This window comes from Mchenga conophoros, linkage group LG6, assembly GCF_057382185.1.
Source record: "Mchenga conophoros isolate Kocher_MC1m ecotype Shallow Benthic linkage group LG6, M_conophoros_male_GT1.1, whole genome shotgun sequence".
NCBI lineage: Eukaryota > Metazoa > Chordata > Actinopteri > Cichliformes > Cichlidae > Mchenga > Mchenga conophoros.
Genome location: NC_140531.1, coordinates 15003940 through 15020618, shown reverse-complemented (window position 1 = coordinate 15020618; position 16679 = coordinate 15003940). Strand labels below are relative to the sequence as shown.

The 16679-nt window shown below is 43.0% G+C and overlaps 1 protein-coding gene across 2 annotated transcripts; it reads right to left on the bottom strand.

Moving 5' to 3' along the window:
- Positions 1-2387: 2387 nt before the first annotated feature.
- Positions 2388-15203, bottom strand: LOC146572337 (uncharacterized). 2 transcript variants are annotated; one of them, XM_085276379.1, is made up of 20 exons: positions 14042-15203; positions 13509-13608; positions 13324-13363; positions 10858-10899; positions 10643-10731; positions 10428-10524; positions 10138-10280; positions 9846-10018; positions 9639-9742; positions 9151-9545; positions 9004-9067; positions 8813-8870; positions 8637-8718; positions 8225-8551; positions 7954-8049; positions 6203-7817; positions 5402-6111; positions 5214-5284; positions 5011-5098; positions 2388-4400 (listed from the first exon to the last, which is right to left on the bottom strand). In XM_085276379.1, exons 1-20 carry the CDS (start codon positions 14205-14207, stop codon positions 3422-3424), a joined length of 5439 nt encoding a protein of 1812 aa, XP_085132505.1. In that variant the 5' UTR covers positions 14208-15203; the 3' UTR covers positions 2388-3421. The 2 variants fall into 2 exon arrangements, with proteins under 2 accessions (XP_085132505.1, XP_085132506.1); XM_085276380.1 differs by having other exon boundaries at positions 10138-10274.
- Positions 15204-16679: the final 1476 nt, after the last annotated feature.

Sequence of the window (16679 nt, the reverse complement as noted above, 5' to 3'; positions counted from 1 at the left end):
AGCGCTAGAGCCAGAGCAGGGGAGAGCTGGAACAAACCATTTTGGGAGGGGGGGGGAGGTTATCTATACTTTTGTTGTTAAAATGTTCCATCTCAATTAAGTACTGTATACTTTTTATATTTTTAGTAGTGTGTCACACAAACAGCAAATATTTTCAAAAAAAGTAAGAAATCAGCAAAGCACCCCCAAAAAAACAAGTTTATTCATATAATTCTTGTATAAAAAAACAAGTTCACTTGTTTAAGATAATAATAATAATAATAATAATAATAATAATAATAACAATAATAATAATAATAAACCAGATCTGGTGCAACAGGAGATTTACATCATGGATATCCAGCTGAGAAATTTGCAGCATCTGATTGATGCTGTGCCATGAATAATTAAGGTAGCTGTGAAAGAAAAAGCAGAACCAACCCAACATTAATGGGGTGTGCCTAATCAAATGGCCTCTGTTTTTCTCCAGAACAGAAGGCTCAAATGCATAACCTTCTTCCTGTAAGCCAACAGTGCTAACCACTGCACCACCCTGCAGAAATCCTAGAAATTATCTCTATGGACTTTTAAACTAGTGCGTACTTTTAAAACTCAATGTTGCACTTAAAAGGTGTTTATAACCCTCATTTGTTAAGTTGTGTGTAGCGCAAGATGACTAAAAAAAAAAAGAGAGAGAGAGGTGGCGCATCATTGTTGAAAGCCCACTCACCACAACAAGGGTGGGTCATGGGGTGGGTATCTTGGCCCGTGAGTGGGAACGTGGGACAAGGCATACTTGGCAAACAAGACAAACTCAGACGGGACAAAGCACAGATAGAAACTAATGCTAACACAATATATCCATTGTTAATTTTTATTTTTATTTTGTACTATTTTTTAAGAATAGACAACAGCAACAAAACAAAAAGTACAACTTAAAATTCGATTACATGATTAACATTGTATATAAACACTGTTAATGTCTAATATTGAAATGAATCTCCAGTCATACAATTTATTAACTGTATAGACATAAGCCATGTTTTAATAGATTGTTTAGAAGCCTTCTAATTAAATCACTCAGTTTGCATTGTCAAAGAAAACATAAATCAAGATAATGAGATAGAAACTACATGAACTGATGTTGCTGGTAGTATGTGAATGCCAGAGCAGGGTATTCTTTAAAGATGCTAAGTAAACTAAGTTACTAAGTCGTTGGTGGGAAGAGTGCTGCAGGGCCACTTTAAAAAGAAACAAACAAAAAAACAGAAAATCCCACAATCTTAAACCTTTAGTCTAATCAAAATACCAGAGAAAGTGATATGATTTTATCGGAAAAACATAAACAACACAGGCTGTTGGATATAAAAAGCTAACGCAGCAAAGTGTGACCCTTGTGCCCTCTTGGGACACAAACTTCAATACAAAAGCAGTAAATTTAGTTCAGTGTAATGAGTAATATCAAAAACTAACCACCTAGTATCCATCCATCATCTTCTTCCACTAATCCGGGGACGGCTCCTAGGGACAGCAGCCTAAGCAGAGAAGTCCAGATCTCCCTCTCCCTAGCCAAGAGATATAATCTCTCTTGGGTCACCCCCGGCGGGACGTGCCCAGAACACCTAACCCAGGAGCCGCCCAAAGGCATCTTTATCAGATGTCCAAACCACCTGAAGTAGCTCCTTTCGATGTGGAGGAGTAGCAGCTCTACTCTGAGCCCCTGCCTAAGGGAGAGGCCAGCCACCCTTTGGACAAAGCTCATTTCTGCCACTTGTATCTGTGATCTGGTTCTTTTAGTCACTACCCAAAGCTCGTGACCATAGGTGAGGGTAGGGACGTAGAGCAACCCGGAAATCAAGAGCTTCACTTTTTCACTCAGCTTTCTCTTCACCGTGATGGACTGGTACAGCATCCGCATCACTCAACCTGCAGCCTGCATTAGCTTAGGAAACAGTCTTAACTTAAACTGCAACTATCCATCAGGGCCCTGTTGATGGTCAGTACAGTTTACTGAACAAGTTTCAAACAATCACAATTTTGGAGTTGGCACCTTCTCCTCCTGCGAGTGGGCCTACTCAGCTGTCAATCATAACATTGCTACCCAATTAAAAACATGACTTTTTCAACCCAAATCAGCTATAAGAACTATGAATAACGACAGAAAGCATTCTTGGGAAAATTTAACTGAGGAGCACTGCCTTTATTTTGACTCTAGTCCCATCCACTAACATGGAGAGGGCAGTACTTATGAAACTATACTGCAGCCAGACAGCAGGTAGCCACAGAGACGCTTTGGCTTCATTTTTCTGGAGCTGTCAGGTCATCCATGTTTTCTACAGTCATTAGAAGCACATAAAGCAACTGAGATTTCAAACACCAAGAAACAAACAAAAAACACAACTTGGGGATTTTAATGAGGTCAAAACATTTTAATAAAAAAAAAAAATCTTTTGTAAGAAGTCTTGTCCTCCAATTTGTTCAACTTCCATCACATTTCACTTTCGCAACAGCACACACACATTCGCTCACTGACAATGTGCTAGCTACTAAACCTTTGGAACAGAAACATGCTGACTGATCTGTCAGTATTATAAACATCTTATACAATCCAGTGTAACATGAACGCATAAAAGTCTGCTTCAACTTCAAGGACCACATTAGTAATTTCTCATTTTAGCCCATTAATCACAAATTTCCAGAGTTTCATAATTTACCAGGTAGCAATCAGATTTTATGTCACGTTCAATAAGACAAATCAACCAGCATAACATTAACCTTACTTGGTTTGCCTGTTCAGAAATTTTCCGTTGCCTTTCTTGGAAATTATTCATCACAAAAAAAAAAAAAGAGAGAGAGAAAAAAAAAGAAGAAAAAAATATACCGGCATGAACTGAACCAACAATTGCCAAAAAGGAAGAAAAAACAATGATAATAGCGTATACGATTTCATGGTTAATGAGCTAAAATGTGCTGGCAGCGTTCTCCAGAAAGACAGCCCTCAAAGGAGTGAAGAGTTTCACATTTAAGTCCTGAATAGCACACAGGGATGTGAGCAAAACAAACTGAGGAGAATTTATTACATAAAGCAAGAGTTAATCTATATTTACAAATGAATCAGAGGCAGATAATCTGCAGTTCCTCCTCTGCCAAAAAGAAATCACATCCCTGAGCACAGTTTGTGTATAGCAGTTCACGTCAGAGTCCTGCAGCTCTAGTTTGACCACAACAGCACAGTTGTTCCCTGGCCCAGAGTCTGCAAAGACGTTCACATTGAATATTGAAGAGACCTCAGCTGCAGTCTTTCTGCATTACAGGAACAAGGGTACCGTGGAGAGCTGCAGAGACAGGAAGCATCAGAACAGCTGACATTTATCAGTTTCCTTGTAGCAGGATGCCAGTGTTAGCCGTTATCTTTACGTCCTAATCTCCTTGCAGCTTTGAGTTATGCCTCTGTTAATGCAGAGCCTTTCTCTCTGCCCTCTTCATCCTCCTCCCCATCTTTGTCTTTGTTCTTTTTGCGTTTCTTTTTCTTGTGCTTGTGCTTCTTGTGTTCTGCCTCTTTGTCCTGGCTGCTGCGTTTCTTGTGCTTTTTGTGCCTTTTAACTTTCTTGTGTTTCTTCTTCTTCTTGTCTGTCGTGGTGGTGGCTGAGCCGCTGTGGTTACTTGGGGTGGGGCTGTGGGAGCGCTGGCTGAGGGACAGACTGGCGCTGCCGCTTCGCCCTCTCTCAGGCTCAGAACCTTCGCCTTCGCTGTAGTCGGGCACGAAAGCTGCCTCGTCTGTCTCGCGGCCGAGGTCGGAGCACAAACGCTGTCTCCTGGGCTCGGGGGCCCGACTTTCCTCTCGCCCTCCTCCACCTCTGACTTCTGCTGCTCTCTCCTCCTTCCCTGGAGCTACTCGCCCTTCCTCTCTTCCTCCACCTCGCCGCTCCTCTTCTCTTGCAGAAGCTCTTCCTTCTTCTCTCACTCCTCTCCCCTCTTCCCTCACGATTTTAATTTTGGTTGATTTGTCCAAGTTTGTCTGGCCCGTCCTACCACCCTTACCCTCTTCCCTTGTGGCTCTTCCCTTCTTCTCCTCCTTCACTGCTCCTTTCCTCTCTTCTCTTGTAGCATCCCGGGTTTCAGTCCTAATTGGCTTAGGTGCTTCCTGCTGCAGCTCTCTACCTCGAGGCCTCTGCAGCACTGGGGAAGGCTCCTTGGTTACACTAAGCTCATTTTCCTGGCCTTCTTCGTCATCTTCCCTCTCCCACTTGGAGCGGGGAGGAGGCTGAATGAGCGGTTCCTCCCTGGCCGGGCTGAGCACCGGGCTCAAGCTCGGGCTGCGTGCACGGGTTTTTACGGGGCTCGGTGGAGGCTGTTCTGCAGGTTTCGAAGGCAAACTCTTCTGGTCTTTCTCCGAGTCCTGCTTTGTTTCATGAGACGACCTTTTGTAAGGAAAAACAAGTTTTTAGAAAAGCTTAAACATCTCAATACGAGCAGATACGACACCACAGTTTAGACAATAGTACAATTTTCTTTGGGAAACACTTTTCTATCAAACTTGAGCTGCAACAACAGTTTATACTTGCTTCACCTTAAATTTATTTTTATGTCCACAAAATTAAAAAAAAAAATTGAATAACTATCAATAATTAGACCCTAATCCTAAGATATTTTGTGTCTAATGTATTTTTACAAAGAACAAAAACAAAAATTACACAACTACACAAGTCATGTAATTCAATGTGAGTTTCACTGTGCCACTGAACTCATTACTTTGCTTTGGCAACACTAAAATAATGAGTTTTCCTAGCCCTCCCAAATAAACAGCTTTAGACTGATTACGTTTTTCAAACTCCTCTTCTGTTGCTAATGAACCGCTGACAGAAACAGATAGAAACAATTTAAATTCTCGTGCCATCCTAATGGAAACAACTTAAAGATGCAAATATCAGACGCATAAAATGAAGAGTGGAACAAAGTAAATAAACTACATAACATTTTGAAGTGAAAATTAAAGGCTGTATAAGGAGAAAAAAAAGAAAAGGCACTCACTTAGTGGAGCTTGTAATGTGGCCTGTCAGAGCCTTTCGGCTGATCCTGGGTTTGCTCTTTACAGCAGCCTCCTGAACGTCTTTGACCGCTTCCACGGAGGTGAGAGGAAAGAGGAAAGGTTCAATGAATGTGTAATTAGATAGCAAGACACAAAATCAAAGTTATCATTTCCTGCCATACACTCGACTCGTGCTTCAAATTACCTTCTCTGCGAGCAGCAGCTGGTTTCTCTCCAGAGGGAACGCTCCTCTCTGTTCTGTCCTTGGACGCACTCCTGGGTAATTAGAGAATATAATTACAACTATTAACAACTGTGTTTACAGACAGAACAAATGTATCATCGCGTCTTTCAGTCATGGATAAGGAGAAGCAGAAAAGCAAATGTAGTGACCTGTCAGGTTTAGCGGCTCTTTCTGAGCCCTCGCCCTTCTCCTTAGAAGATGCTCTTGGTTTCTCCTGATGGTCTGCCTGTCTCCTCGTGATGGCAGACTTCTCTCCGATCGTCATTTTATCCAGGCTGACAGATCTGCCTCCCCCGCTCGCGCCGCCTGAGTTTTTTCGTTCTGCCTTCGACGCCCTCTCACCCTCCGTGTCTCTCTCCGATGCAACCGCCACCTTTTGGGCGATTCTGTCCTTGTCTCGGTCTCTGTCAGACCCCTGACCTCTGTCTCTGTCTAAACCAGACCTCTCTCGCTCTCTGTCTGAACCAGACCTCTCTCGCTCTCTGTCTGAACCAGACCTCTCTCGCTCTCTGTCTGAACCAGACCTCTCTCGCTCTCTGTCTGAACCAGACCTCTCTCGCTCTCTGTCCACTCCAGAGCTTCTGTCCTGCTCTCTGTCTGAGATGTGCTGCCCCTCTCCGCCACTGCCAGGTCTCTCTCTGGAGACTCCCCTCTCCGCAGATGCAGAGCGCTCTTTTCTTCTAGCTACTTCTGCTGCACTACTGTGCCGGTCTGCTTCAGAAATGCTTGTGCCAGCTGATCGCTCTGAGATTGAGGCGTTCTTTTCGTGACCAGATGAAGTTTCATCCAAGGCCGCTGCCTCAGTGCTGCCTCTTCTCCCCATATCTCTGTTCAACTTGATTATTCTTACTGGCTTAACCTGCAGATGCAAAAACAAAATGTTCAAACGGAGTTAAATTAGGGGAAATCAGTAGGAAAAATACGTTTAACAAAAGTTTCTGAGGACCTACCTGAAGGTCCATTAGAGGTCTGATGGCTGCTCGATCCGTTTCACCCCGGCCAAGCTCGCGGCTCCCTGGATGCGGAAGGATACCAGGCCTGTCAGAGGAAGGTGGGAGTCTGTGGAGTGGGGGCTGATGAGGCAAATGCGAGTGGGACATGATATCCACTCCACCTCCTAGGCCATCTATTCTCCTCAGCTTTCCGGGAGGAGGTCCAAGTAAAGAGCGACCCTCCTCTCCCATCCTCCTCCGGTTGTCCACTGGGGATGAAGGTCGGGGGAGGAGTGGGAGACCGTGTTGATGGGGGTGAGGAAGGAGACCACCGCCCTGTGGAAGATTTTTTCTTCCCCGCATGTCATGGCTGGATCGAGGGCTGTCATGAAGCGGGGGATGAGGCAGAGGTTGGTTATGGGAGGACTGTGGAGGGGTCTTCACAAGTGAAGGCCTCACAACGGAGCTCTTACCCTTTTCTTTTTTAGAGGTAGTCGAGTTGTGGGTGTCTTCTGGTTTGGCTTTAACACTCTTTAAAGGTTTAACAGCTGAGGAGGAAGAGGAAGATGATGAGGGGTCTTTCTTTTTTGCCAAAACTCCTTCTCCGGTCTTTTTCTTCATTTTGTCCGGCTTTACCTTGACCGGCTCCGTCTTTGCTTTAGGCTTTACTTTCTGAACTTTGTCCTTCTTCGTTTTTTCAGATTGAGTTTTTGATGCAGACTTGGTTGAAGATTTAACAGATGAAGCAGTGCTCTTAGAGGGCGGGGCTTTAGATGACGCAGTGTTAACAGCAGGCCTTGAAGAGATGGGAGGTGTTTTTGTGTGTGACGGTACATCGTCCATGGGTTCGTCTCTGACCGGAGTGGCATCGCCTCTGTCCACCGGCTGTTGCGACGCCTCTGGTTCTTCTCCAGCTTTCTTCTTTTTTATCTTCTTTGTTTTCAGGACTTTAGTGCTGGACTTTGTCCCTGACGAGGAAGAGGACGGGGGATGGTGAGGTGGACCAGCTCTCTCCTCTCTCCCTCTTCTCCCTCTCCCCTGGGGTGAGTAATCTCTGGATAAAGGGGACAATCTGTCCCTCTCTCTGTCTCTGCTGCCATGACCTCTGTGATGCAGTGAAGGGTGTTGGCTATCGTATTCTTTGTAGTATTTGTTGTACCAGTCTACATACTCCTTTTCCCACTGGCGCCTTTCCCTTTCAAAGCGCTCGGGGCCTGCGGGACTCGGACCCTTCAGTTCATATGGTGGTAGCTCGCGTGGAGGTAGCTTTCGTCCGCCAGGGCTGCGGCTCCGGTATGCCCCAGGGGAGCGAGATCGTGACCTAGACCTGTAAGGCCCTTCTGGCCCCTCCCAGCCTCCTCCCCGGTAGGAGGGAGGAGATCGTGGTGAGCCAGAGCGACGGTACCCATAAGACCTCGAACGAGATCGGGACCTTGACCGTGAGCGTCCATAACTGCGTCCGTTACGTCTGGAATAAGGCGAGCGAGGATAGGACCTGCCATGGGATCGTGAACGAGAGCGGGATCGGCTCGGTGAATAAGAGTAAGACCTGGATCTGGATCTAGATCTTGATCTGGACCGAGAGCGCGAGTAAGGAGAGCGGCTAAATGGAGATCGACTGAATGACCTGGACCTGGAAGAAGAGAGTCGGGCAGGAAAAAGAAGGAATGAACAGAGTGAATGAAGGGTTGAAAGAAGGATTACGCAAAAATGCAACAAATGCCTTTAAAAGCTTTGTGCATAAACAAGTTTCGTTATGTAATAAATACCTGGAGTAAGATCGCTTTCTTCTCTTTGGTGCATTTCGGTATTTCATTAGCTCTTTGTGGAAGTCTTTAGTGAACTCATCCAGCTTGGAGGTAACCCTATGTAAACAAAATTAAACACTCAGAAACATTCCAGGTCGTCTCTTGTGGTGAAACTCCAAAATAAAATAACTGTTCACAATTGCAATCCTGAGTTATGTCTGGTGCTACATGGTTTTCACATGTGCCACCACAGTCTGTCGTTAGACCCCTAAAACAAAAAGAACCCACTCACTTGTCCTGTCTGTGATGCCTTGGCCTGTAGAAGTCTTCCTTACAGAGAGGTGGCTGTGGGAGGGTGGGTGGAAGAGGGACTAGAGGGGGCTGGGTACCAGGGGGAACCCAGGGGGGGTTGAGAACTGTTGGTCCAGGGGGATAAACAGGCTGGGGCTGGTAACTCATAGCAGGAGGAGGAATAAGGCCAGGACCAGCACTGTATGGAGGAGGGTAAGCCTGAGGTGGAGGTGGATACAGGGCTGGAGATGGGTACACCTGAGGACTAGGTACAGGAGGTGGAGCTGTGTGCAGGCGACTGGAGGGGTGCTCTCCTCTACTTCGGTACCTGTAAAGATGTACACAAAAGACTTTACAGAACTGATGTTACATCACAAACACTTCACAGTTCATAGTGCATAAGCAAGATTTACCAGTGTCTGCCACCTCCGCCTGCTGCTGCTGGTGCTGCTACTGCTCCTACTCTGTGAGAGTGATTTGTCCGTGAATGGTGACCTAAAAGAGCAGAGAGCAGGCAGGCTGTTAGTTGCCAAATGTCTTCCCTTTAAGCTCATCAGATCTGCTTAAATGAATAAATTGATCTTCTGACCTGACTGATGAGATGGTCTTGTAGGTGGCAGTTGGCCAATCACTGGTAAAGTGTAGCTCTGTGGGAGAAATTATGGGGTTTTTTTAAAAAGAGAGAGAAAGAGAAAAAAGGTTAACATGATGAAAAACCTATGTTTTGGTGCTCTAACTAACATAACCTCGCAAACAAGTCACTATTCAGGAAGGACCCACCTGTGAGCCACTTTCTGAGGGTCCTGATGAATCAGTTGTCCCTTTAGGTTCTGGACGCGTCTCCCTGAAACACAAATAGAGTCAGTGTCTGGCAAGAAAGGCTTCTTTGAACTGAATTTTTCATGGAATATCTCAGTGTAAACTTACCCTGGTGGGGGTGGTTCACCCTGGTCGGTGGAGTTGGTCGAGTGCATAGGAGAACGGCGATCAACAGCCGGTGCAGGGACTGGCGAAGCTTCTTTTTCCTCGACAATAGAAGCAGCAGCAGGGGAAGGAGAAGCAGGCGGTGGAGTAGACGCAGCAGGTGGTGCAGGAGAAGGAATAGAAGGAGCAGGTGCAGTAGGTGGGGCCTGTGTTTGAGGGGCCGTGGTGGTTGGTACATTTGTAGGAGGTGGTTGAGTGACATTGGCCAGCAGCGGGTCCTGCTGTCTCGAGTGCAGAGGCCTGACCAGCTGTGGCCGCGGTGGAGGCGGAGCTGTGTGTTGGGCCTGCTTGCGCCCATGTTTGGTGTATCCTGTCTCATTCTTAAAGTTGTTTACAGCCTACATAAGAAGGCAAACACATAATCCAGCACTTACAAAAACAGTCAAATTAAACTAATACCACATCAGACTGCAAACGTTTGAAAGCACTACCTGTCGAAGAAACTTGTTGGCAATGAGATTATCAGGTGACACATCTGACTGTTTGCACGTGAAGCAGATGTGCTCCTCTGAGTCCAACAGGGCAGTCCTAATACCTGAAAACAGACGGATCTTATTTAGACAAAAGCTCACGCACACACACAAAAAAAAAAAAATCACTTAAAATCTTTTTTTATCGTCTACATTTTGAGAACTCACAGTCATCGCAGTAGCTGTTTCCACAGCAAGGTATGACTACGGCATCTGTCATCAGGTCATTGCAGATCGGACACAGGAGCTCGTCAGGGATTGGATCGTTTTCATCCTCAGATGACGACTGTTCATGTGGAACAAATGGAGGGCGCTCCTTCTTTCCCTGTGCGTATGCTTCCCTGTTAACAAAACAAATGCACCAGCAATATGGATAATTACCAACTAAGACATAACTTAATGTGCTATAAAGTGTATATGAAACGCCATGTGTAGGCGTATGTCAGTGATTGGCACGTACGCATCTATAGCAGGTATGGCGTATTCTCCTGTGCTGGTTAACATGGCTCCCTTGGCACCTGGCTCTGCTTTCACCATGAAGCTCTGTGGTATCCCCTTACTAATTCGTACTGGCTTGGGACCCTCCACACTTTTATCCTGAACCTCAAAATGTAAAAAGGCAAAAAAAGAAAACCCAAAACAACAAAAATTAACATTAACCAAAACATGACGGTTACTTTTTTAGACATTACACAACAATGTTGTAAAATATAGCAACACAGACAAAGATCAAACAATACTGTTAATTACCATTAGCATGGGGCACTGTCGAATGTAGTGACCGGCCTTTCCACAACGAAAGCAGGTGTAGTGAGCAGGTGGAGGTCCGACTGCCTTCTTGGAGTAACTGGAGGCACAAGTTACAGAGTTAAACACACGCCCAGCTAGACAATGAATTGAAATACACATTACATGCTTCATTTTGAATTTAATTAGATGCTCAAGTGTGGCGATTGTATACTAACTGTATTGGATCATATTCGTGATTCGACTGAGTCATCATGGCTTTAATCTTGTCCTCCTCGGATGCATTTGCGTCAACCAGGTTAGCAGTCTAAAACATTGATTTAGAAGAGATATAAGAATCAGAACAATGTCAACCCCTCAAGAAAAAACCAAAAAAAACAACCCATCTTTTTAGCTTTTCTGGCGTTACAGCAAGCATACACAGAAACAGTACCTTCGCAAGTTGGGCGAACGACAATGAAGGAGAAGAGTCCGTCTGCAGGAGAATCAGAGCACATATATTAAAAGGTATTAACATGATAGATTTTAGACACACTGGAAGACAAGAGCCCCGACAGTTCCCCACCACATCTGTGACCAATCCCTTAGAGCCTCCGTTTGTTTCTTCAAACAAAATTAGCACCTCTGTTTAGCCTCCAAAGTGCCTGACAAAGGTAATGCACGAGTAGCAATTAACAAAAGAAATAAAAAAAATCAACACGTGGATTACAAGTGGTGCGTGCCGTTTTAAGTCCAACTCCTCTAAATAGTCAGCAAATCTAGAAGGAAAAAAAACTAATACTCTGAAAGCCTCTAAGCTTGTGTCTTTTCAGAGATTTTTTACATGGATGAGATCTTTGGGGGGGGAATAGAGTAAAATACAAATACGCAAAAAACACACAGCGATGTGATGCAAACTCCATACTGAATGTATTATCTACTGCCTTTGCAAAGCAACAAAAGTATTACAGCACCAAAAAAATTTAAATGAGATTGTGCGCTTTAGTCGCATGTTTAAGAACTCATGACGAGACAGAAAATTGTAAAAACATCTACTTTTGCTGTTCTTTAGCATATGCAAGTCTTCCGAGCCTTTAACTATGGTAATGTCCAAGAGCTTCTGCTTAAACACATCACGCCTCCTTAAGTATTTGGGGCTTATCAGCAAATACTACCAACACATCCCTCTAAATCCTATATCCAAAGCTTCTTCTGCAGTGGGTAGCAGAGGGCAATTTTCTCAAAGGAATACTTGACATTTAAGTATGCAGTTTCCCCTCACTAGGGCACAGTGATTTAAGCTTGTCAAACGAAGTTGTCACAAATATTCAAAACTCATCAAAAAGTTCAAGAATGCTTTCTGTAAACTAATGAGCTAGCAAGGAGCAGAGCCAACCTATTAAAAAAAAAAATGCAGACACAGGAAGCTGTCAAGTATGTAGAGCTGATAAGGCACAAGTGTAGAGATCTTTCTGTTGAGGGGGTGGGTGAAATAAAAAATGCCTGGTGGAAGGAAAATGAAGTAACCGCTGTTGTCACTTATTCTCTTAACCTGTTCCCTTTAACAGCCCTACAACACCACCAACGTCACGACAGAAAGCGGAGGAGGGATGGTTCTGTCAAGAGTGGACAAAGGGTCACATTTTACACCCACATAAAAAATTTGATCTCTCTTCTTTTTTTAAGTAATAAAGGCTAAATGTTAGTAAACAAAAAAAGCCAGCAGGGTGGGATATCCATCATGATAAGCAGGCTCAGAGGAAACACTGGGTATTGCAGAAAGCTGTGGAGGGAACACACAGGGATCTGGTGCAAGCGGTTCTGACACTGAACCACTCAACAACTTTATTGACAGGGTCTGCAGCTTACAGCTTACAGGACACACTACACCAGCATACTTTGCACTGCAGCAACCATGGAAGGATATTTACTGATACTGTGTCTTAGCACAGTGTGGTCTAGCTTCGTAATGATCCCCCCCAAAAAACCACAGTTTTGTAAAAAACAAACAAAAAAAACAAACAAAAACACACTTTGAACTGGTTTCCTTGCACAAGAGGCACTGAGGAATCTGGCTAGATTCAGTGTATCTCAGCACAGCAATGTAAATGCGAGCCTTCAAAGTTTAAGGGTTATGTGCAGTCCATATTCAGTGCAGAACAGAACATCTTCATGATTAAATTGTACAGGACAAAATAAATGACAGAAGTTTTGACTTAACAAAATATCTGAGAATGTGTATGTTTAGCAGGTTAAGCTCATAAAATGAATAAGAGTCAGTGGCAAATCTATTCCACTCATTATGTAAGATAGGTTTATATAAATTAATCACACTTTCCTTCTTTGGGTTTATAAACCACAGAAAATATTTTCACAGAAAATAAATGACAATGTATTATGAATACAAAAATACCATACTTCCTTTTACAAACCCCTTCAAAACATTTGCCTGGCATAAATCAGGCTACATAACCATTTCATTATGAAATACAGTCATTAACAGTTTAAATTGCTTGCCATGTTAATTATCAACAGTTTCAGTTCAGAGCATTACAAAAACATGGTGGCTAGTCTGTTGTTTCTCTTAGCGGCCTCATCTCATTCACACAGTGTACTTTTAATTTGTTCATTTCAAAATAAAAAAAAAAAAAGGCAGACAACCCGGGTTTTTAGAGAGAAACAACAAACTACTTTAACCTTAGTGACTCCAGGAAACCCTCAAAAAAAGACATCAAATAACACACAGAGGTCGAGAGCTCAACACAAATGTAGCCAACACACAGTGAACAGAAGATACAACTTTATCATTGTTGACAGGATGTTCTTGAGAAAGGTGACTAAAGCCAGAAAGAAGGGGGCGAGAGAGAGACAGAGGGGTGAGGAAGGAGAGTGTGTTGTTTTTGGGTTTTGTTTTACATACGGGTCTAGGAGGTCCCACCACAGCTGTGTCAGAACGATCTCTGCGGAAAACAGAAAAAAAAGTAGTAAGCTACTGGCACAAAAGGAACAAACATAACCTAGAGATTTCTCTATCATTTAAAATCCACTGGTGACTACACTGTAATCATGACTCAGGCTGCAACGTTAGATTTTATGTATACATACACAATGAACGTCCTGCCAGCAGGTTTTACTCCACCAATCGGGGTGCGGCGGACGATCACAGACGAGTGTTTTGGGATGTGGGCTTCATCGTCTGTGTATTCTGAGAAACACCACACAGAACAGAAATCCAATGAGTTTACAAAATATTTATGAAATACAGAAAAATCCCAGTATTTACAGCTTATGCGATCCCAGGGCTTCAACTAAGGCTGAATAGCTGTGACAGTTAAAATAAGCACTAAATAATGACAAAGCCTTTATAAAAATAGACATTAAAAGCTCGTTCTCAAATATTAGATTGGAGGTTCAGTGTACATGAAACTGCTTGGGACAAATAAAGTAAATCCTAGAATGTCAAACTGTTTTAAAGAAATTATTAGAGGCATGTTGTAGATCCCAATGGATTTGTACATATTCTAGCCCTGTTTGTGTTTTCCCAGCAAAAGCCCTGTAAGTAGATATCATGCGCTGCCTCTTCCCAAAGTATCTGATTATGCTTCTCCCATAATGTAAAGAGTCAGCTCATGGCGTACCTTCTCGAGTCTGCGCATTGGTGATCTGCAGGTCGCAGTCTGTGGCCTTGAGCCGTTCCCGGGCCATAATCTGCCTTTTAAGCTCGCTGAGAGTGATATGCAGCCCATCGAAAGTGACTGTATTATAGTCCAGTTTGGAAGAAAACTTATAGTGAACACACGACATTTTTTTTTTGTTTTGTTTGGATTTCTCTCTCTCTCTTTTTTTTTTTAAACAAGTCTAAGCACTTATCAAGTTAAGAACAAAGAAAAAAAAAACACAGGCCTGGTATAACAAAATGAAAGCGTCAACACTGAACACAGGAGGCTAAATCTGGTGACTTTAATGGGTAAACCTTCTGTATTATTCGCTGAAACACTGGACAAAGAAAGGACTAATATGGGGAAAAGGTTGAGCTCGCAGATGACGACACAGTCATTATTACTGGAAATGAAAAATAATCGAGCAGCGAGGCCAAAGCGCCATGGAGCGGCGCCGTGTGCCTCTTCAGTTCTTTAAAGTCCAAGAAAATACAACAAGGTGCCACCAAATCCAAAAGAGTCCATGCAGCACAGTGTGAATATGTTACATGGGTAAATGAGGTCAAGTCCGTCGTGAATTGTCCTTGCTGGAAAACCCGGTCAGCCGCACTGCAGCTAGCAGCGGGCCTGGGGCTTCCCCAGTCCTCGCGGTAGTGTTTTGCCTCTTCGGTACAGTTTGTAATTTATAGAAACAAAACACCACCGAGCTCCACAAAAAGTCCACAAAACTGCGTGAAATGCTCCACGGCCAGTCCACAGGAGTCACACTACTGTTTAGACCCCTCCGAAAAGGTTAATCTTAAATCGAAATGTTCCGTGTAAATGTTAAGCTAATGTCAAGGCTAACATGCGACACCTCGAGATTAGCTAACGCAACACAACATGAAAGCAGGCCTAACAAAAGCTAACGGCTAACGCTGCTATTGCTGACAATGGTGTCACGCTAAACTTTGGGGCAAAAATCCACCGTCTGCAGTCAGGACGAAAAGGTTCCTCTTCACTCCACGGTTATGTCCCACCACAGAAAATAAAGTTTTGAATCCGGATGATTCTTCAGTGTAAATCCATTAAATCCATGTCGCTGATCCCAGACGATCGTCTCCTCGCTGTTTCATCAAAATGGCGCTGGACGGAACCGGATGTCGCCAGTGTCTGCTTCTTCTTTGAGGAAATGAAAAGTGGCAGCTGCGGCGTTGCATTTTACTGCCACCCTCAGCTTTTATTGCTCAAAAAAGTTAACTGAGTGAAACCCCACAGTATCTGTGCACTAATCATTTAATTTTCGTAATATTGCGCTATTTCACAAGAGCCTGTCGTCTCAAGACACTTTATATTTTAAGATAAAGAAAGACACCAAAAATAATATATAAAACCCCAAAACAACAACAATCACACTACCCCCTATGAACAAACACTTGGACAGTGGAAAGGAAAAAGTCAATTTAACAGGAAGAAATCTCTGGCCGAATCGGTCACCTGAGTTAGGAGTGAGGGGAGGAAGACGGGACAATAAAGATGGCTGGATGCTGGGCAACTGGTATTTGTAGATGGATGGATTTTGTGTTTTAAATTGTAACTTTAACTGATTGTTAGTTCATGGCAATTATACATTAGTGCACTAAAGTTTTATTGATAATTAATATACATTTTGGTTATATTACATGTATTTAAATTCATTTTAAACCAATGTCATTTAAAACAAAATAACCATTTCATATGTGTATGGAAACCTGTTTCAGTCACTAAAAAAAGTCACACCCTTACACTGTACAATTAATTTGTTAGAAATAATATTAAATAATGTAATATGAACTTGAAACTCTTTACCACTTTACCATCCATCCTCTCGAGAATCAGTTGTTTTTGTCTTTATTGTATAAAACTGTAAAGTATTGTTTTATACAATATATTCTATGCAGCAAGGAGATGTTTCAGAGATTTCTTTTAAAGTTTGTACCTCTAATTTTAAGATACCTTGCTTGACATTTTGCAAAAATAACCCTTTAATTTAGATTTACCTTTGCCTGGGAATTTTTTTTTAATTTATTCATTGTATTTGTTTTGTTTCTTCAGTGGTGGAAAAATATCAGATCCTGATGACTTTAAGCAGTACCTTTATTTTGCTGATTCATCCCATTTCCTGTAAAACACAGTAGAAATGTTTTTGTGCTTCAGGTCTTCATAAATAACCAATGATGTCCTGATACGAATGCTAGTGTTAAAGAGGAAAGGCCAGTGGTGACATTTTTGGGATGTTGTTGTAAAGTCTGAAGGAAACTGAAACATATTACACATACCTCACAGCAAGTTGTGATCTTAATATAGTAGTGACTGAAAGTTCCCATTTCAATGAGAGAAAAGCAACGGCTTCACAAAGCTTGCTGCTCTATTTATAACCCATTCTTTAATTAAGAGCCTCGAGTGCACCTCCTCAGAGAAAAGTAGTAGGAAAAAAAAAAGTTGGTTCGTCAGTTCTTTTGATATGCCAAACATTTTAGTGACTTTTAGCGCACTCCTTTGGTTTTACAGATTGTGATCAAACTTGTTGTTTCGTTTAATTTAATCAGCAGACAAAACCAACCAATCCAGCTATAATATTAAGCCTACTCGGCTCTCA